Source organism: Alosa sapidissima, chromosome 23 (genome assembly GCF_018492685.1).
Source record: "Alosa sapidissima isolate fAloSap1 chromosome 23, fAloSap1.pri, whole genome shotgun sequence".
NCBI lineage: Eukaryota > Metazoa > Chordata > Actinopteri > Clupeiformes > Clupeidae > Alosa > Alosa sapidissima.
Window position 1 is genome coordinate 26,191,612 of NC_055979.1, and position 21,170 is coordinate 26,212,781.

The 21,170-nt window shown below is 42.7% G+C and overlaps 3 protein-coding genes across 7 annotated transcripts; 1 reads left to right on the forward strand and 2 right to left on the reverse strand.

Annotated features, from left to right (window-relative positions):
- Positions 1-622: 622 nt before the first annotated feature.
- Positions 623-16,358, forward strand: dzip1 (DAZ interacting zinc finger protein 1). Of its 5 annotated transcripts, none has more exons than XM_042080347.1 (18): positions 623-775; positions 2,289-2,356; positions 2,679-3,284; positions 5,896-5,980; positions 6,079-6,215; positions 6,672-6,830; positions 7,098-7,292; positions 7,909-7,971; positions 8,663-8,782; positions 10,319-10,367; positions 10,487-10,525; positions 11,097-11,248; positions 12,013-12,214; positions 12,354-12,498; positions 12,670-12,923; positions 13,314-13,480; positions 14,708-14,871; positions 15,505-16,358. In XM_042080347.1, exons 2-18 carry the CDS (start codon positions 2,354-2,356, stop codon positions 15,542-15,544), a joined length of 2,580 nt encoding a protein of 859 aa, XP_041936281.1. In that variant the 5' UTR covers positions 623-775; positions 2,289-2,353; the 3' UTR covers positions 15,545-16,358. The 5 variants fall into 5 exon arrangements, with proteins under 5 accessions (XP_041936281.1, XP_041936279.1, XP_041936283.1 ...); XM_042080345.1 differs by having other exon boundaries at positions 14,708-14,867; XM_042080349.1 differs by lacking the exon at positions 623-775 and adding an exon at positions 1,457-1,556 and having other exon boundaries at positions 2,289-2,466; positions 14,708-14,867.
- cldn10d (claudin 10d) lies at positions 15,966-17,730 on the reverse strand. Its single transcript, XM_042081677.1, has 5 exons — positions 17,395-17,730; positions 17,027-17,188; positions 16,592-16,673; positions 16,374-16,481; positions 15,966-16,200 (listed from the first exon to the last, which is right to left on the reverse strand). The coding sequence occupies exons 1-5, from the start codon at positions 17,624-17,626 to the stop codon at positions 15,966-15,968; spliced, it is 819 nt and encodes a 272-aa protein (XP_041937611.1). The 5' UTR covers positions 17,627-17,730.
- A 119-nt stretch (positions 17,731-17,849) lies between these two features.
- Positions 17,850-20,856, reverse strand: cldn10e (claudin 10e). Its single transcript, XM_042081678.1, has 6 exons — positions 20,437-20,856; positions 20,063-20,224; positions 19,861-19,942; positions 19,641-19,751; positions 18,934-19,255; positions 17,850-17,855 (listed from the first exon to the last, which is right to left on the reverse strand). Exons 1-6 carry the CDS (start codon positions 20,666-20,668, stop codon positions 17,850-17,852), a joined length of 915 nt encoding a protein of 304 aa, XP_041937612.1. The 5' UTR covers positions 20,669-20,856.
- Positions 20,857-21,170: the final 314 nt, after the last annotated feature.

Below are 21,170 nucleotides of genomic sequence, written 5' to 3' on the forward strand. Positions count from 1 at the left end.
TGGGTGATTTCAAAATAAAAGCCAGGAAAGGATGGGTATATATATATATGTGTGTGTGTGTGTGTGTGTGTGTGTGTACTAAATGTTTGTTTTTAAAAGATAAGAAAAAGGTAAACATAGAGAAAATACTCCAATAATTAACTATACTGTACGAGTGTCAATGTTTGTCAAATAAGAATATTCATCAGAGTTGGTTTAGGCCATAAAGTGGTTTTCTTCTCAACATAACTGATAACTGGCTATGCAGACTTTGGCCACGTGTGGGCACCAAAGGCTAATGAAATCATAAGTCTACATTCTGCAAAGAGCTCCGGTCAACGTCAATATGCAGTCTGATATGCAGTCTGGTTACTTGGCCTAATCACATATTAACTCCATTACGGCACAACTTAATTTTGGGCTATTACGTCATTAAAAATACTGGTCCAAAATATGGAAAAACTGAAGTCCTTGCTTGCTTTGAGGCTTGCTTTGAGGCTGAGGCTGATCTAGATCTACCTGTGTGCAAAAAACAAACAAACAGGAGTCTAGAGCATGAGTGAAGGTTGCAAGTTTAGAAGATTACCACCATTCGCACGCACGGAAACGTAAATGAATGTAAATCCTCAGCACCCCAGAATGTCCTCCCCTCCCCCACACGGCCCGTGCAACTTTTCGGCCACTTGGGTGATGCGCAGGCTTTGGAATGTTTCACATTAGTACACATTAGCTATAAACTTACTTATTACGCTACCTTTGGGACTTGGAATAGCTGTTACAAATATCACCAGTTCAGGTGAGTTAAAAATCTCAACCAAATGCTCAACCAGCAATTACTTTGTTTTAATGCTGCAAATTTAGCAATCCAGCTATTAACGTTACAGAAGAACTGAGATTAGTTAGCCGACCATCTGGCAAGAAGTTAGCTAAACTTCCCTTAACGATTCCACCCTCTATTACTATGGTTCTTTAAAATAAATGTACAAGTTTAGATACTGTTACTGTACGTCAATGGATGTTATGCATTTAACGTTAAACCTTGCCTCGGGCCCTTACCATTCTCATTTTTGCCACGAGGGAAATGTGTAACGTTTATAACATGATTTGCACAGAAAACCTGAGTGGATGTTCTTCCACCGTAAGTTAAATTATACAGAAATTACATTAGGCTTTTTGAACTTGAAAATATAATGGCGCGGAATTGTTTTTGGCGACTAAAACTAAGTTCGCATGATTACTTTCCCTGAATTTCAGTTACTTGAAGACTGTTGTCTTTCAAATATGTTCAAATAAGTTCAAATATGATTCAAAATGTGCAGTAAAAAACAAAAACTCAGATGTTCCGGAATTCCCAAGCATGTTGATGCCCTACAGTTTTTGTTAAATCAGAGAGGATTGGCGGATCTTGCATGTGCTTTGGAATCTTTGTCCGTTTTTTAGGGGGTTTGGAATGTTTGGGCATGCCTTTTGTTTGTGACTCTTGCCCCGACTTGATGGCGTTACAAAGCCGCAGTAACTTCATTGTACCATCTTGTGGAATTGAGGCCATGGTTCTATAAGTGCAGGACCAATCACACGTAATTTTATGTTATGCATATTTTATGGTTTACGTTAATAACTTATATTGATAACAAAAGCCATTAAGCGAGCAATTTATTGCTCAGTAAAGCTACAGCTTCAGGTCTTTGGTAGCGTTATGTTCGTGGTTAGCGGTATCTAGCAGACCCAACAACAAACGTTATGTTTTGCCCCAAAGTTTAACACTCCAGAAAGTAGACAATGCCAACAGCTTTAAAACTGGCTGACATTCTTGCTAACATCTCATGCTTTCAACTTCAACCCTGACAAGTGTCAGCTAGGATAGCTAATTTAGGCCCTACTGGCCCTAATATTTGATTGACTTGGCTAACACGTGTAGACATATCAAGCTAGTACACGAGCTAATACACTAAATAATGTGTGATTCACTAATACACTAAATAATGTGTGAAATGATGATAGTTACTATCATACACCCACTGCTTGAAGTTTGAATACGGTATTGTATGAAGTAAAACGAGTGATATGAAGTGAAACGCTGTTCAATGTTCAATCAGGCTATGACATATCAAAATGACACCAGCACTAATTTAGGGGTTAGGTGAAACACTAGCTCTTTTTTGTTGTTACATTAATGTTGCCTTACTTAAACAAATATTTCCAGCCATTATTTGTTAGTAGGCCCGTAGATATTTTGTTGCTAGTAGGATTGTTTGCATTGCTTGTCTCTGTGCTCACACGCATATGTTTGTTTCCATGGTGACCACCAGGACGCACAGCCTCGGAGTCGCCGTCAGACGCTAGCTCGCGCGATTGTCACATCAGAAAGCCTGAGATGGTAAGACCACCACACCGAGGCTGAACAAGATGGTTTGGGCATTGTGTTAAAAAAAGATACCGGATTGCTGTCATCATGGTTGTCTTCTGCGTCCTTTCAGCGATAACAAGGTTATGTTATTGTGAAGGCGTCGAATGTAGACTCTTTGCTTAGGCTAATGTAAATATTGTCGTTCACAAATTAAAATATCGCGTTTCATCCATAGACTGTATTAAGGTTTCATCATTGTCGTCGAAGACATTAAGTGTAATATAAATCTCTACGTTTTCTTATTGTCTTTTGTCTGTAATTCTAATAGCCTCTCAATTCTGTTCTCTTACAGCCCTTCTTCAACAACATCTACTACCCTTATCAGGTGGACTGTCAGGGTGGCCAGACATCTGTAGGGATACCCTCGCTACTGAACTCTCCACAGAGCCAGCAGTCCAACCACAGCCAGCACACCGGCTCAGTGGCCACCATGTCCACACAAGCCTCCGCTGGTGTGCCACTTCCACCCTTCAGGTTCCGCGTGCGGCGTGAGAGTGTGGACTGGCGGCGCATCAGCGCTCTGGATGTGGACCGCGTGGCCAGTGAGCTTGACTTCCAGACGCTCCAGGAGCACATTGCGGGCGTCACGTTCTGCAGCATCGAAGCCGAGCGGTGCCAGCGGTGTCAGGCCCCGGTGGACGGCGCTCTGCTCAAACTCTTTCGGCTTTCTCAGCTGACCGTGGAGTACCTGCTCCACTCGCAGGACTACCTGAGCCTCAGCCTGCAGGCTGCGGAGGACAGGGTCCAGGTGGAGCAGCGAGAGAAGGAGCAGATGCACCTCACGCTTCAGAAGCACGCCGACGAGCTGAAGGCACTTAAAGAGGAACTCAAGCAGAGGAAGAAGATCATCACTTCACAGCAGGCCATGATCAGCACAGGCCTCGCAAGCTACCACAAGGTTTGTATGTGGGCCGCATGTCAGTTGGACTTCTCTCACGCAGGTTACTTAGGAAAGTTATTTAACTAGGCCATCGGAACCCTGTTGTCACATCCTCACCATTTAGGTCACTAAATAGTGTCCTATTGTCAAGGAATGTCGAGGAATGAAGCATAGCCTATTCCAGAGATTCTCAACCTTTTTGGGGTTAATTTCAATTCAATTTATTGTGCTTATAGAGTGCCAAAACATTACACATGTATCATGGCGCTTTACAGAATGTAGGCAATCAGAGAAGGAAAAGAGGAAGAAAAGAAAAGAAAGAAAGAAAGAAAGAAAGAAAGAAAGAAGGCCCATGGGTAACAGAATTAGCTGTATAGGTATGTATTACAGGGTTAATGCACACCAAAGGTCAAACCAAAATGCCAAGGCACACTGAGTTGTGGTTACTGTTTATAAATGATGTTGCACACATTATTATAAGCTATAACAGTGGTGTTCATTTTTATGCCCATATTTTTTCTGTACAGAGTGTTCATGAGCTCTGACCACAACGATAGATATATGCTCACATGTTGTTGACTGAGCTTTTTAATTAAGAAGCTTGTGTGTAAAAATAGCCCTGTAGCCTATTTCATGAGCCTGTATAAAACAAATTGCCTTCCTCAAAATTGGCATTGGCACACTGGTTGAGAACCACTGGCTTCCTCCACTGCTGATGTTTGTTCTGTCTCTGTTCAGGAGATGTAGCCCAGGCCATAGTATCAGTCAGCACACGTAGGCTTACATACATATACAGCTAATTCTGAACGACTTTATTCAGACACAACATTGAGAATGGGGAGCGAGCAGATGGTGTTGGCTGGTGACAATAACTCCACAATCCTTTTGTACTTAAGGCTGCTAAACAGAAGCCCCTCCCCCTCACAGCTGGGTCTCTTAAATCACTAAAGATGCCGCGTTTTCCTCCTCTGTTGGAGATCTCTCTGGCTAATGCTTTCCTGTTTTGCCCTTTTTGCTCATGAGCAGCCACTGCTGATGCAACTATTGGTGTTTGATATACACACCAGAGCTAACACTGATCAAATGCCAAATGTTATATCTAAAGGGGTCTACTTTGTGTTCAGCGATTCAGTTGAACAAACAGTTAAACAGTGGCAATAATATTGATTTGTCTTAAAAGACCCAAGATGTGATTTAAGACAAATTGTTTTGGCAAATTGTAAATTGTTGTGTTGTTCTAAGGCCTTTAAGGAGCTTCCCATGTGCTTGCAGTCTGCATGTCACTAATGTAATTTCACAGATGATTTGGGCTATTAGATTATCGACCGCATTTTGCCACACAAAGAGGGCTCTCTAATAGCATTATCTGACAGCCAGTGGTGCTCAGACACCCAACCAAGTCACTCACTTATTCACAGATATAAGAATTTAGTTTAAACAGCAGCTGTTCACAGTGATGCTCAGTGTTGAGTGTGATGTGTGGTAGGTGATTTTTCCATTGCTTTTTCTGATAGAAGAATTTATTAGTTTTTATTGGGTTTATTGGTATTTATCAGATTTAGAGGGTTATGGTGATATAGTAGATTATGGGGACATAGTGGTAAGGAAAGTCTTGGCTGTAATGCCTCTGGTGTTTTAAGCAAACTGTGTACACAAAACAGCTAGGCGTCAATCAGTTTACGCCTGCGTCTTTCGCATGAGACGTTTAAACCAACAGTACGTGAACAACAACAACAACAACAGTGTTTTTTATCTAGGTACCCAAAAAGGTAACAGAACCTCACTAACCATCGCCAATTTAACCACCACCACTGTCCTTAGGATGAGAGTTCCTGACTCACTGTGGTCATTTAAGCATCATTCATTTATTCATTCATTCATTCATTCATTCATTTATTCCCTCACTCTCCAGCTCCAGCTGGTGTGTGGTGAGCGTTCTGGTGCATAATGGCTGCCTGCATCACCCAGGTGGGTGCTACACCTGAGTGGTGGTTAGTGAGGTTCCCCGTTCACTGTGAAGCACTTAGGGTGCCTTGATGAAGCGCTTAGGGTGCCTTGATGAAGCGCTTAGGGTGCCTTGAAAATCATTGTATAAATGCAGTGTGTGTGTGTGTTGTGTTGTTGTGTTTTATCAATCAGTCTATAGCCCTTTTTCCCTTAAAAAAATAATTAGCTTAAATACGATGCGCATCATAAAGTTAGTGCGACACGTGAAAAGGAAAAGGGCTTATATCGAAGTACAGTAACGTCGGTTTTGTCGTGATAAGTTAATACGCTCGCCAGAGGTGGATTAACAAGAGTTAATTCGACATTAATGTGATGGCAAAAGGTATTTTCACGCATATCAAGACGTTCACCTCACAATAGTGTTCCATTCGCTACCTTTGATACATTCGCTAGAAGTGTTCCATTCGCTACATCTGTTGATGGAAAACCGTCCAGCGCAGTAGAAAAATGTGCATTAACAGAGACATGATGACTTCGTTTTAATTCGTTAGAATCGTTCTGTTGAATGGAAAACTGTTTTGGTGCATCTAATATCCCTCAAAAAGACATCGAATTATGAGTTAATTCGCTTGAAAACCTTATGGGAAAAGGGCTTATGACATGTGATGTGTTTCTCTTTCAGTGCCACCACTGTGACAAAGCGTTCATGAATGCCACATTCCTACACAGCCACATGCAGCGGAGACACCCTGAGGATTATGACATCAGTGAGTTCCTTTAAAGCTCTTTCATACTCCACTGTTAAGAGCAGTACCTGTTTTCACGATTAAAAACAGATGTATGATGTGAAAATGTTTCCACTCAGAGCTTCTGACAGACGCCCAGAAGAAGGTGCAGTCCGTGCGTTTCCAGGAGGAGATCGACCGGCTGAAGGATCAGCTCTCTCTGACTCGCTCTCAGCTAGAGATGCAGCAGCAGACCTATTTGGCTAAGGCTACTCAGGTGACCTCTCGCTGATACACACAATACACCTTTATGCACCCTTATAAGCCATTCTTGCTAATTAGCTTCTAAAGACGAATTAGCTTTAGAGTTCTGTAAATTCATCGTTTCAATCACTCAATTGAGTTGTTATATTAATATATATATTATCTTTATTGACAGACTCAATGTCCAAATATAAAAGACACACACAGTATACAGACAAACATAAAATAAATTACACATAGCACTCATGTGTGTTCAATGGTTAAAATACATACAAATGTTGGTTCCAATATTGAAAAAAAACTGGAGGAATATCTTGTCTCACTTAGGTCATGAATATTGCTGTCTGGATATGAAAATGTTTGGTTCCCTAAAGGTTCCGGGAACGTTCGCTGCAGGTTCGCGGAAGGTTCTTTCCGAAGGTTCGCTCACGGTATATATTATTATAATAAGTGTGTCTGTTTCCCTTAGGAGAAAGACCAGAGTGAGAAGCAGGAGGAGCTCATGCGGGACCTGGAGGCATGGAAGGCTGAGGAGAGGACGACCATGGATAGACGGATAGAGGAAATCAGGCAACACTGTCAGCGAGATGTTGATAGGCTTTATCAGAAAAACACCATGCTGGAGCAGGTGATTGTCTAAAGTTTGAAGTGCGCCTGTTGTCATAAACACTTGTGACACTTGAGTATTCAAATAAGACTTCCATGAAAGTTGTGTTATAGTTGTGTTATAGTAGTTTTATTCTTATCATAATATGATGGTAATAGTGAGAGTTATTTGGGTGGAACATTTGACAGAAACAGTTTGAAATCTCATGTAGCATTATGTGGATTATAATTAGCTTGCAGTGTGCAGTCACACGTCTGCCCTCCAAATAAGAATCATACTGTCCTTCAGCAATTAGCAAAGGTCCAGGAGACCAAACGAGAGCTGGTGACCAGGACTGAAGAGGAGAAGCAGGGGTCCACCCACAGAGAGACAAAGAGGAGGACCACACATCCAGACACTCTTCATGAGGACACACACACGCTGGGCAAGCATGCCAAACAGCAGCAGGAAATCATCAGTCTGGAGCAGAAGCTGCAGACACAGGTCAGTATTACGATAAGACATGCAGCTATATAGACACAGGTCAGTATTACGATAAGACGTGCAGCTATATAGACACAGGTCAGTATTACGATAAGACGTGCAGCTATATAGACACAGGTCAGTATTACGATAAGACGTGCAGCTATATAGACACAGGTCAGTATTACGATAAGACGTACAGCTATATAGACACAGGTCAGTATTACGATAAGACATGCAGCTATATAGACACAGGTCAGTATTACGATAAGACATGCAGCTATATAGACACAGGTCAGTATTACGATAAGACATGCAGCTATATAGACACAGGTCAGTATTACGATAAGACATGCAGCTATATAGACACAGGTCAGTATTACGATAAGACATGCAGCTATATAGACACAGGTCAGTATTACGATAAGACATGCAGCTGTATAGACACAGGTCAGTATTACGATAAGACATGCAGCTATATAGACACAGGTCAGTATTACGATTAGACATGCAGCTATATATTAATACATGCAGCTATATAGACACAGGTTAGTATTACGATAAAGCTGCTTATGTCATACATTTGTTATTATTATGTATTAAATGTACACATTGCTATCTATCTAACATGATACAGGAGGAGAAGTGGACCTACAGATTGCTGAAAATCCAAAAGGAACATGAGACAGCGAAGAATCAGGTATGAAGGATTTTATAGCATCTGTGTACATAGTCTGCAGCGTTTAAATCTCTGGGTTCAGAAGCATTTTCCTTGTTTAATGCATCCCTTAAAGTTCTCACCCGCTGAGTCTGAATTCAGGCGTGGGCCAGGGTTTTTAAGATGCGAAAATAGATAATAATATCTAACAGCTTAATTAGCTTAATTGTTAAAATGCTTAAATGTTAAAGCAACACCAAAGAGTTTTTTGTACCTTAAAATATTGTTTCCAAAATCGTTTCAGTGGTTCATCAACTCGTAACAGGGTGAACGGCACTTCTGCATTCTCTTCGCGACCCTCTATCGGCTATAACCGCACTATGCAAGTTAGCCAGATCGGGTAGCGGATCTGTAGTTATATATAAGAAACTACAAATTTGACTTGCTTCTGATGTCGCAATAAATCATACTTTCATAAAATCATACAACCTACTCCACCTTGTCTGTAGACCTCAGTATTTCCAAAGCCAGTGCTGGATAAACAAATAGCGTGCGTGCAGGAAAAGTGCTTTGGTGTTGCTTTAATAGCTTAAATGCTATTTGATTGCTGTAAGTCACTAAATGAGTCTGTCAAATTAATAAATGTGAAAGTAAACGGCTTTGATCGCTTCTCATAACATCAGGCGCAGAGACATTCCTTGCTTCAAGCCTTGTTTAATGTATGTGTCCTTAGCTTACTGAGGACATGCAACGCCTGCAGAAGAGTTTGACTGAACAGAGTCGTAGGCCAACAAAGCAACTGGACAATCAGCCGCTGAAGCAGGGAAAGGACCTTCGCCATCAGGCCCTGCAGGTCAGACCCGCGCTGTACACAGGAAGTAGATAACTTGTTCAGGATATCCTGCATTAGCCTCTCCAGCTGGACGTCAGTAGCAGTATCGCTCCTCAGATATAAAGGAGGATGTTGATGTGCCGTAATGACTATGATCTTCAGAGTCTTCTTTTTCAACACAGCTAATGCTGTTTTTCCAAATAAAAGACTGCTTTTCCTGCTAGAGGTTCATGCAGGTTTACCCTGGATATTGAACATGGGGAACAGGTGCATTAAGCAATGGCTTTGCAATCAGCACATTCCTTTGGGAAATTAGAAAATATGTTTTTCTTGCGGTAAGCCTACCTGTTCATTGTTGCAGTTGCATTTTTTTTTTTTTTTTTTTCAAATAAAACCATCTGTCACACTGTGTTCTATTGGTCAGATGACAGTAAATAGTGTTTAATAGGAAATAGTTGTGATATCCTTAGCAAACACCTATTCAGACACAGAGGAGCAACCTTGTCATAAGCTAGCTGGGTGCAGAAGGGTACTGTATGTTGCTGCTGGAATAAGAAGTTAATTGCTGACTTTGACCTTGTTTGTTTGATTTGCATAAATCAAACAATGAAAAGTCCATCTCTTTGAAGAGACACAGCACTGTATGCGCATGTAGTGCCACTCGCCCTTCCTCCCTGTCTTGTTTACTATGCTGTTTTAGCTCGGCCACCAGCTGGACTAATCACAGCCATCACTAACAGCTCGGCCACCAGCTGGACTAATCACAGCCATCACTAACAGCTCGGCCACCAGCTGGACTAATCACAGCCATCACTAACAGCTCGGTCATCAGCTGGACTAATCACAGCCATCACTAACAGCTCGGTCATCAGCTGGACTAATCACAGCCATCACTAACAGCTCGGTCATCAGCACATGCCCTCATAAGGACAGTGAAGAGTTACAGGCGGCTTGCGCTATGAAATGCATTATAGTCGATGGCTTGCGCTATGAAATGCGTTGTAGGCAATGGCTTGCGCTATGAAATGCATTATAGTCAATGGCTTGCGCTATGAAATGCATTATAGTCAATGGCTTGCGCTATGAAATGCATTATAGTAAATGGCTTGCGCTATGAAATGCATTATAGTAAATGGCTTGCGCCTGTAAAAACTGGTCTGGCGCTGCGCTGAGCAAAGTGCAGCGCATGCGGCATTTTGCCGCTTTGCCGCTCTTGCGCGTGCCGCGGTCAAAGTTCAATCAGGTTGAACTTTGACCGCAGCGCACGGTAAGTCGTTGGTATTTTTGCGCTGAGCCCAGCGGCAAGCACAACAAAAATCTTTGGGACGTTACCTCAACCAAGAGCAACCTAGCGCCGAGCACAGCGCATACCGTGTACAATGTGATAGGCCCTTTAGGCTCCTCAGTGGGCATAGCACGTATTTGTCAAAAATAGACTATGAGGACAGAATAGTGTAAAGTTAAAATAAGGTAAATGAAAGATTGTCAGCACTCGGAAGAGTTGAGATCAAAATAATGGATGAAAATAAATGTTTTTTTTCTTTGATGGCCCCATAGGTGAAGAAGGTTTCTGCAAGCCCTCCTACGGTTGTTGTGAAACATGAAGGTATGTCCACCTTTAGTATTTCAGTTATTGTCAACATTGGTATATTGTGACACCTAATCCTAAATTGTCTTCACAGTCCTGTGTCATGAAGCTCACTGTGTTCTTTTCTCTCATATCAGTCACAACCCCAGAACCCAAAGTCCAGCCAGTCATGCCAGGTAAGTGGCCATTATGCCATATTAGGTAAAGTGTCATCTGTAGACCCCCATTAGAACAGCAAAACCTGTTAGTGTTCCACAGTAGAACCCTCACCTAAAATTCCGTGCTGTTGTCCCACCTTCCTGTGCTCCTGTCGATCAGAGCACCCTCTCGTGCTCCCAAAGCTGGACCCTATAGTGGAGCTCTCAGACGAGGACAGAGGTAACCAGCCTGTTCCCCGTGGCATGCTGTCTACTGAATGCATGCTCTCATTCCGTAGCCTGTACGAATCTCATATTTTATTTCACGATGGGCTTCATCTGTGATGGTGCGGAATGCTTTCATGTCCATTTGCGCATGTTGCTTGGTATTGCAATATCAGCTCTACTCGTGCCTCATAAGACAGGTTATGTCCTCTTTCTATGTTCACCTCTTGTCCTTACCATCCGTGCTCATAAGAGATCATCTATGAACATCTATTATGTGCTTCTGTGCTGTGATATTTAATCTGCTGTAGAATGCAGCGCTTGCCGTTACTCATAATTGGCCGGAGTGAAGATTTTAATCATAAACGTGTATTTGTTTTTACAGATTCTTCAAGTATATCAGAGAAGGAAACCATTTCACATGAAGTTCAGGAGAGGGTGAAAGAGTTCCTGAAAAACCCAGCAGCTAAGCGAGAGATGAGGGAGATTGTGGAACAGACCCTTGGGGATGAGCTTCATTCTCTGGGCATTAGATCAGTAAGTACTGATTCAATAACGCTAAAGTCGGAATGTGAACTTCTGTAAAATGCTGAGTCCAAAGTTGTTTTTTTGATAGCACAGGTTAGCCTACTTGTTAGAGTGTGAAGCTCAGTGGTCTAAGGGGTTAATTGGAAGATTGCCAGTTCGAATCACAGAAAGTCATTTGATGCTGTGCTTGGTCGGCCCTGTTAGCCTCCATTGCTAGGAGAGGATGTACTAGCTAACTTGTTAGCCTAGCAGGAGCAGAGTGGAGTATGTGACATTTAGCAGATTACCTTTGATCAAGGTTTGACTTTCAAACATTTGATTAGAATTGATTGTTCAGAAGGCAAAGCAGAATAGGGTGTTATGTGTATTTACACGTGCACAGTAAAATAGCTCATGTAGTCATAAATGTTTTATTAAGTATAAGTATATATACTCTTTTGATCCCGTGAGGGAAATTTGGTCTCTGCATTTATCCCAATCCGTGAATTAGTGAAACACACTCAGCACAGAGTGAACTGAACACACAGTGAGGTGAAGCACACACTAATCCCGGCACAGTGAGCTGCCTGCAACAACAGCGGCGCTCGGGGAGCAGTGAGGGGGTTAGGCGCCTTGCTCAAGGGCACTTCAGACGTGGCTACTGGTCGGGGTTCGAACCGGCAACCCTCCGGTTACAAGTCCGAAGCGCTAACCAGTAGGCCACGGCTGCCCCCTTACATAATTATGGCACAAGCTAGTAAATAATTTTTTTTTTTTTTTTAAATGTTCTTTAGGAAACGCGAGGCCTTTCTCAAGGAGAGTATGACCGCATTATGATGGAAGTCGGTCAGAAGAGAAGCGGTGGGGTCAAGGGCAGTCCTCGGGGCCAGCGTATCCGAGCGGAGATCTCACACAGACTGGACCAGAGGGTGCAGGACAGACTAGCGGGCTGCAGCTCCGTCCCAGAGAAGCAACACAGAACTAAAGACACTCCAGGTACACATATTATTCAACATATGTTTAACTGTTGTAGGCTACTTTGTTTCTTTGTAGGACTCTGTAGGAGAAAAATGTCAGCGCTACTTTTCTGTACTTGACAAGCCCACGTGTGTGTGTGTGTGTGTGTTGTTTTCAGTGGCTCGGCCAAGGACCGTGTCCAGCAGTGTGCAGTCTAAAGGAGGAAGTCGGACGATTTCAGATGCTCCAGCCAAACAGTTGCAGACTCCAAAAGCATCTAACATTACCAGGACAAAAGCCCAACCCACCACTTCCACACCTAAGTAAGTGTCTTCTCTACAGATGATTATGGACACCAGTAACTAAACTGGTTGTGGGTGGATTTTTTATGTAATTGTATTGTCTAGGATAAACAGCATCACTATTAAAGAAATCTGTATCTGTAGAACCTTTGTCACGTTATAATATTCTTGCGTTCTTATGTCATTCACTAGGGCACATCCAGTCAGTTCAGATGACGAGTCTGAAGAAGGGTTGGTGCCGCAAAGCTCAAAGAAAAGCTCCTCTGTCAGAAACCAGCCCATGCCAGTCCCCAGGGGAAACGCCCCACAGGTGGTGGTCTGCAGAGAGCGCTCCAGCACTTCGGTGGACAATGATGGAGGTTGGACTGAGGGCAGCGAGCTGGAGGAGATCGATACGCAGAATTCCGGTCCGATGAACCGCAGTGCGTCTGGAAAGAAGGCTCTCGGTAAGGATGTATTCTTTGTCTGTATTAAACTACTGGCATATGAGCTGCTAGAGTGTGTGCGGTCTCCCTTTGTTCATTACATTAAGTATGCTGTGACCAGCACCTCAAGAAAACTCCTACCATCGGTGCGTGTTTGCTTCCCCCTTCAAAAAGGATGTATTCTTCACAGACTCTCTTTCTTCCTCTCTCACTCTTAGACTTTCTACCTTTTTTCTCTCTCTTCTCTCTCTCTCTGACTCTTATGAGGGACGCATTACACCTATTTGCAATGCTTCCTCTATTAAAGAGACACAATAAGAAATATCAATTGAATTACCTATAGTGTGGTTAAAAAATCCATCATCTCTACTGTATATTGTTAAATGGAAATTCAATTTGATGTCACTCTAGGCCATCACGTGAAAGACTTAACAAGGAACCTTGAGAACCTGCTGGCTGACCAAGGGCCGGCACCACTGGCAGGGAGCATTAACACGATCAACACAGCGAATTATTTTGGGACCCACAATAACATGAAATCTATTCCCAAGAGCAAGGACGTTGTGGAAGAACTCAAGGTACACATTCGTCTTTCACTAACATAGCTGCTATTTGTGATTGTGTAGCAGTCCAATAAGGTGTAGAGAGAAATGTCATGTCTTGTGGAAGCTAGCCTTAGTGAAGCCTACAGTACATCGGCAAAGAGAAAAGGTACACTCTATCCTGGGGAACCTATGGTTTGTTTTGCTTTGGTCAGTTTGAGTCATCACCTGACCTAAAGATCCCACAGTGTAAACTGTGGTAAACATTGAGTTTTAGAGAGTCATACCCGCATAATGCTGTTGCTTAGTCATTCCCATAACTCCGCAAAGCCTCATGCTCTCCTCCAGTGCCGGTTCTGGGGGGGTTGCAACGGCAGCAACCACACCGGCCCGGTCAGGGGTGCGTTTCCTATAGTAAGTTAGCAACTTTGTTGGTTGCAATGCAATTTCCCATTACCAACCAACTAAGTTGCTAACAGGTTAGCAACTATGCTTTTGGGAAACGCACCCCAGGAGGGGGGCCAAGAAAAAAAAAAAAAGAAAAAAAACGCTTTATGTGGTGATTCTGCATTAAGTGCAATCATTGCTAATTGTGTCTCACTTACCAGCATAAAGAGTAGTTGCTTGTTGTTTCTGGCAGTTTCCCTATTGGCTGATAACAATTTATTTTTAAAAAAGTATGTATCAAAAGTTCCCCCTCCCCCATGGGGAGTAGTGGGCTTTGTTAGCCCATCTGTGCAAGTGTAAAGACATGAGATCAAGACATTCTGTTCTTGGAAGGCTAAACTAGTGGAAAAATGTCTGTAAACAAATTTGGTAGCCAGAAAAAAAAATGATCAGAAGAGGATAGAAAATACAAGAAAAGAGGCAGAGAACACAACGAAGGTTGGCCTACGGTTCTTGGCTTAACTTTCAGGCAGCACGACGAGTTTGAGGATACGGTAGGACAATAAGGACATTAATACAGTAACCCGGTATCCTGTGCTCACCTGTGCTGCATGCGTATACCTACAGTAGGCTATAGTGGTGTTGGTGGCTGCATGCGTATACCTAGGCTATAGTGGGGTTGGTGGCTGTCGTGGTCGTCGGCGTGCATGCGTGCGTGTTTGAGTGGGGTTTTTTTGGAGGGGGGGGGGGGGGATTAACGTAGTACCGGCCCTGCTCTCCTCAGTGTCATTACAAACCATGTCAGATTTCTACAGTTAGCACATCAAAGAACAGTGATAAATCAATATGTGTCACGTTTGTGTCATGTGTTTTCAGAACGGGAAGGATGCTGATGAGGATGATGACGACGACTGGGATATCTCATCTCTGGACGATGTTTCTAAGCCTAATTCAAGCCTCACCATGGTCCAGAAGACTTTGGACTCTTCCAGTACGAGTGTGTGGGGTCCCTCCACTGGCCTCAGCCCAAAACCTGGTAGGTGTGTTGACACAGAAAAAAAAAAGCTGTAGTGGTTTAAAGTTTAAGAGAATAATGGTCGGTTTATAGTTCAGGTGACAAGTGTCGCTCGGCAAAAATGTATTGTTGCCGACAGATGTCGCGTAACTGTAGGCTTTCAATAGTCCACTGCCAGTGACAAATTGTGACGTAGAATGTCAACTAGTTTCTGTAACAACTTAGACATTAACGTTACCATCTCACCATGACCATGGCAACATACAAAAGAACTCAAACTCCAGTAGAACTTCGAGCTACAGCGCCCGTACCTCATTTGGGTCCAAGTGACCGTGGGGACCCAGGTCATTTCCTGATCCCACCCCATCTCTCTCCCACTCGCTTCCTGTCAGTCTCTTCATTGTCCTGTCACAATAAAGGCAAAAAAGCCCAAAAATATACTTTCAAAAAAGAAATTTCAGATGATATCCAATCAGAGTATGCAACAATGTTTGTGCCCTTTTCACAACGCCCTAGCAGCACATTTTGTCCCTTTCACATCATAGTTTATCGAGCGACACCAGTTGCCTGGACCTATGAATTGGCCTTAAACCTGACACTAAAGGTCAACAATAATGTGATGCCAAATAGCTAAAGAGCTTTTTGGTTTCTTTTTCAGGCCTGACAGAGGTTGGCACAGGAAGCACTCTGAAGAGTAGTCTGGTGTCCGTCAGTGACTGGAGCAGTTCGGAAGATGAATAGGTTATATTTCTTACAGATTATGAATTAAACTCCACAGACACGCACAAAAAATAAATACTTCATATTTGCATTTGCCATTTATAGATTTTTGTCACCTCTGATGTCTAGATGATATTTTTCTGTAGATTTTGTGAATATGGTATATCATGTATAAATATGATTTTATTTTTTTACAAGTGAAGCTTTCTTTCTTAAAGCACTTTATACTAACAGACACAACATTTCTTTTTAAATACAACAAAATGATTTAGCAATTAAATCCACGCAGGTAGTGTTCAGAGCAGAGGTGAAAAGGTCTCTTGTGGACAGGGCCTCCTCAGGTAATAAACGTGCTGCTGTCCGAGTCTTTACAGACTCAAGTTGTTGTGGGCCATGCACTCAGACAAACGAGTCCCTCCCGCGCGGTTGCTTAGTCCGAGAGCTGCGGGTCTCCTGGCTCGACAGGCTGACCTGACCAGAGAACAGCGGTGGCACCGGAGTGGGCCGTCTGGAAGATCCGGAGAAAGTTAGCGCTGGTCTGGACGATCCTGGGAGCATGTATGTCCGCGTGCGTGCTGTGACGTAGGACCTGGATCGTACTGTAGCGTAGGACCTGGGTTGACGTTTATTTCCACTAATGAACAGATTTTTGAGGAAAGACATGAATGAGTTCTATTGTATTATTAACATGACAGTATACAGAAATTAATATTGGTGATTATTTATATCCATTGTGTGTGTGTATGTGTGTGTGTATGTATGTATAAATAATAAAGTTGAAATAAAATTGAATTGTATTAGTGTTACTTTTTATAGAAGACTTCTCGTCCCGAGAAGTAACACATGACAGAAGCGGCAGCGATAACCAGACTTGATCCTCCCCACCCAATAAACACAGCTGCTCCTATTTCAAATCTGAAAGTGATTGGACATTTAAAAGATACTTTAACAGATATTTCTGTTTATGGATCAGTGCAGCTCTTAAAAGTCTTGTAGTGAACTTTGTCCATTGTGCATGTACTTACTTCTGGGCTCTGAAATTTGGATCTACAAACTCGGAGCGCACCTTATTCCCCCACCAGGAATATACTATCAATCCAGAAAACCCTGCAAGATGGGAGAAATCAACTCTGAGAAAAAGCCTAAGATTGTAGTAATTATAATACATTTCATTTTCATTGTGCTTTTCAAGACACTCAAAAGACGTTTCACAATTTCACATCGATACATAAATTACAAACAAACACACAAGGTGCATGGGCATGGTTACATAAACAGAAAATACAGGAACTTGAACAACGCGGAACTAGAGAGGAGGGCAGTGAGAAGACAATGTCATGGAATCGAGTATTATTACTTGGTCTTACTATGTCAATAAAAAATAATAAGTATGTAATAATAAATATGTAATGATTATAAAGTGATGGATTACACCTATTTTGTGTTTTGCTGTAGCTTACCAGAGGCAAGGTAGGTGACGCTTGCTGCAAAAGTGACCCTGGCATTGGCCATCTCTGACCCACCTATCTTGGTGCATTTCATCCCAATGAAGGTGAGAACACCTGCCCAGAAGCCCAGGATCACTGACACGATGGCCAGGGCTCGGCACACATGCAGAAACACTGCCGAGGTGGGATAGGAATAATACAAGTCTGTTGGAGCCATTTACAAAATGAGACCAAATACCTCCTACAAAGTCACTCTGAGGAAGTGTCCTTCACATCCTACTGAATACTGGTTGGGATTGTTCCACACCTTTTACTTTGGTCTTCTTTATCAAGTCATTTTTACACTAATTTAACAGGGAATAGATGAAGTGTTGTCTCACCTGAGAGAGCCATCAAGGAAGGGTAGTACTTGCAGTCGGACACCCCGGTGGAGTCCGAGATACAGTCCATCCACAGGTTTGAGTAGTAGTTGGAGGTGGTCAGCACCACACTCCCCACCTCTGAGAAGGTCCAGTACTCGGTAGGCAAAGTGGAGCAGATCAGGATCCACCCGGAGAGGCATGAGACAAAACAGCCGATCTCCATGTACATCACCAGAGTCCGGTACTGCATGGTGCCGAGGGTGGGGTGAGACACTCTAAACAACAGAGGGTGTTAACGTGAAAGAGTTCATCTGAACTGTGGACAGTGGAGGATTGCACATAGCCTCTGGAACAACTCAATGATGTGAACAGGGCTTGTTCAGCCTCTTTGTGGTTCTTTGCATCGTCAGCATTTTTGAGTTCCCAAGATCATATCTGACTCTCACCACAACACTATAAGGTTTCAGATGAGATCACCACTATGTGAAGAGGAACAAATATTAACACGTGGACAGGTTTTATTATGACAGGATGAGGACATTTGAAGGTCATGCAGTTTGTCAGAATTGATTGGAGTTTCGTTATTGGAGATGTTATTTTGGAGTTCTGATTAGACTTACAGTAATCAGTCAATCAGGTCAATGAATCCCTTAAAGCATGACCTGATATATTGTGTGCTAGTAACTGATCATCCACACTATGGTTATGGTGGACACTGAATGTTATCTCTTAATATTTTATCCGCTGTGTGGATTTCTTTCCAATTCAATCCCAAACACATAGTTATGGCAATCAGTGAACCATGATAGTGTCCATTAAGCATTCTCAATACTGTATTAAGAAGATCCCATTCCAAGATGAAGGGGGCAAGTGGCTTTATCATAATCCAGCTCCACAGCAGTTACATCACATTATTAGAAACAACCATCTTGCAGGACATCCTTTAGCTATATATATATAAGCTATTTAGACAAAAATAGTTTATATATAATTTATTTTATATAATATATAATTTATTTTAGACAAAAATAAACTGAAATTTGAAACCTAGACAGGTGGATTTTGTCAAGACAAGATTCACTTTGACCGTGGTTGTCCTTGTTTAAGTAACAAAATCTAAAGAATAACAACGATGCAAGAGTTCAGAATAGGAAAAAATGGAACCAAAGCACATACTTTTCGCAAATAATTTATTTAGAAAATAGTTTTCAATACAGACATTGAAAAGGTCCAAATGATGTCCCATGGCTGTGAGCAAAAGCTATCTGTAATCATATTTAAAATCTTAATCATACATGTATCCTGCTGCTTGAATTTCATAATATTTACAAATATAATTATTTCTCAAAACTGTATTTAGCTGGTGTCAGACTAAGAAGAGACTAATGTTGATGTTTAAAATGAAGTTCCTTAGTGTTATCTTCACTCACACAAGCCACAATACTGGAGCTCAAATGTGCAACTGTTGAATGTTTCTGAAGAGTTCTATATATATGAGTTTTTAATAAATAAAGCTCGCTCACTTGTGGACCCTTCTGACCAAGCTCTACTGCTTACGGCATCTGATCTCGTGTCCCTTGAGCTCCTCCCCGATTTGGAGGATCGTGAAGAGCGAGATGACCCTTCTGACCTACGGGACTTGTATGATCTCTCAGACATCTTTGATCTTACAGATTGGTCAGACTTTGAGGAGCGTCTGGACTTTGACAAATGCCCTGTCTTTTCTGTGATACCGGAAACGGTTGAAAGATTGGTCCTTGACGAAAGTTCAGATACAGAGGACGGTTTCGAGGAGATCTCAGACACTGTAGAGAACACTGTGGAGGCTTTTGGACCATCCTCTTGGACAGGCTGAGGGGGAGCGACCAAGACAGGAGCGCTGCACAAAACACACATATATAATAGACAGCAGTGTAATTTACATCCCAGATACAGTATTAGTGCTCAGCATAATAATACTGAAGAAACAATCCACAAACGTATTGTGAAAGTTGTGTACAAATGGATTTTACACTGTCAAAGCATATGTCTTAATGCCCTAACTCTGATATGACTCACCACACAGCACTTGAGTAGTGTGTGTTTACCTGTGTGCCAGAGCCTGAATCTTAAAGACTGAGTCCACAGGTGAATGAGTAGTGTGTGCCAGAGCCTAAATCTTAAAGACTGAGTCCACAGGTGAATGAGTAGTGTGTGCTCACCTGTGTGCCAAAGCCTAAATCTTAAAGACTGAGTCCACAGGTGAATGAGTAGTGTGTGCTCACCTGTATGCCAGAGCCCAAATCTTATAGACTGAGACCAGGTGGAATATACCACCAGCCACGTGGAAAGCAGAGCCAGCCCACCCAAGGAAGAGTGGCGTGCCAAGGTCAAACCTGGAATCATTGGGGGAAAATACAGACGTTTTCATGCTCAGAGAAATATTTGCCACTGGTAGCTGGCCATGCTTATTTAAACATGTCAGTGTAAATGATTTAATCTTACTTTAGCCCATCAAAATTAGGATTGAAGAATTCAGCTGAGACATACACTGCATACACTGCGTAACCAGAGGCCGCTGCAATTCCTGCACAGGAGGGATAAAGTCAGACCCGCTTGTACTGGCTCTCATCCTGGTACTGTCACACACTTGTATAGAACACATTCTAGGATTCCTTGTTCCCCAAATTAGAAGTAGAATACTTGCCAGCAATACAATGGCTGATTCCACCAACAAAGAGAGTTCTGTTCTTCTCCTTGTCTTTGCCGCCAATGTAGGTACACTCCATCCCCAGAAGACTCAGAATGAACCCCAGCATTCCGGTCGTGAGCCCTCCCATGAGAAGGGCCCGGACAATCTGTATGTTGTCTGAATATGAGAGAGCAGTAATATCATCACTATAGTAAAGCATGCCTTAACTTCACTTCATTCTTACATTTTATCTTGCAAATCACTACTGTCTGCTGGACTTTGGAAGACAGAATACAGTGGATACTGAGAATTACTAAATGACTGAGAATACCTCTGTCATTAGCACTATAGGCACCATAGGGGACGGCCTGAGGCTTTTTCCAACTCACTTTCTACTGACCAGAGCACAGGGAAGTCATAGCAATTAGTGACCGCGGTAGAGTCTGTGAAGCAAGTCCTCCAGAGACTGGACCAGTACCAGGCTACGTCCATGACTGACATTCCACCCTGGCCGCCGATGGAGGTCACCTTCCAGCCCTCCATGGCCATGGAGCAGGCTATGAAGATCCAGCCCAGGACCGTCAACAGGAAGCCCCAGATTTGCACCACGCGGATCTTCATCCTCTCTGGAAACCGTTTGAGATACACACTCACACTTACAAACGAAATGTTGTTATCACCTTCATAGACCTTTCCTACACTTCTCCCTGAATTCCTGCACCTTGCCTGTTCATCACATAAATGAGAGTTTCCCTTGATGGCAAGTTCCACTAAGTGAAGGAAGGGTTGGGTTTCACACCTAAACTTGTTCTCCCACATGATAGACATGAGAGCCTATGTGTGCGTTTGTGTGTGTTTATGTGTGTGTGCGATAAGAAGACATGGAGAAAACAAAGAAAAACATGCTAGCTGGTGTGAACCTGAGACCAGGCAGTTTCCCAGAGTCACATTAGCCACTGATGGCCTGAGGAAATGCTTATGTCGGCATCACTGCACCAACATACTGCATCAACACTGGATCACCTCACCTGGGACAGGGGAGCGCAAGTCAAACCAAGTTAACACAACCAGTTCCAGTGAGCCTCTTTATAGTCCGTTGTGCCTGGATGGGCCTGGATGGCAA

What these genes read in the sequence shown, in the direction of transcription:
- cldn10d (XM_042081677.1), bottom strand. Translation starts at nt 17,626, where the DNA reads ATGCAGTACCGGACTCTGGTGATGTACATGGAGATCGGCTGTTTTGTC. An exon ending in TTCCTTGATGGCTCTCTCAG is followed by an intron (nt 17,189 to 17,394) that starts GTGAGACAACAC and finishes CCACCTCGGCAG; the next exon opens with TGTTTCTGCATGTGTGCCGA. An exon ending in CGTCACCTACCTTGCCTCTG is followed by an intron (nt 16,674 to 17,026) that starts GTAAGCTACAGC and finishes CCCATCTTGCAG; the next exon opens with GGTTTTCTGGATTGATAGTA.
- dzip1 (XM_042080345.1), top strand. An exon ending in GCCTCGCAAGCTACCACAAG is followed by an intron (nt 3,285 to 5,895) that starts GTTTGTATGTGG and finishes TTTCTCTTTCAG; the next exon opens with TGCCACCACTGTGACAAAGC. An exon ending in AAAACACCATGCTGGAGCAG is followed by an intron (nt 6,831 to 7,097) that starts GTGATTGTCTAA and finishes ACTGTCCTTCAG; the next exon opens with CAATTAGCAAAGGTCCAGGA.
- cldn10e (XM_042081678.1), bottom strand. Translation starts at nt 20,668, where the DNA reads ATGAAGATCCGCGTGGTGCAAATCTGGGGCTTCCTGTTGACGGTCCTG. An exon ending in TGTGCTCTGGTCAGTAGAAA is followed by an intron (nt 20,225 to 20,436) that starts GTGAGTTGGAAA and finishes TCTCATATTCAG; the next exon opens with ACAACATACAGATTGTCCGG. An exon ending in CCTAATTTTGATGGGCTAAA is followed by an intron (nt 19,752 to 19,860) that starts GTAAGATTAAAT and finishes CAATGATTCCAG; the next exon opens with GTTTGACCTTGGCACGCCAC.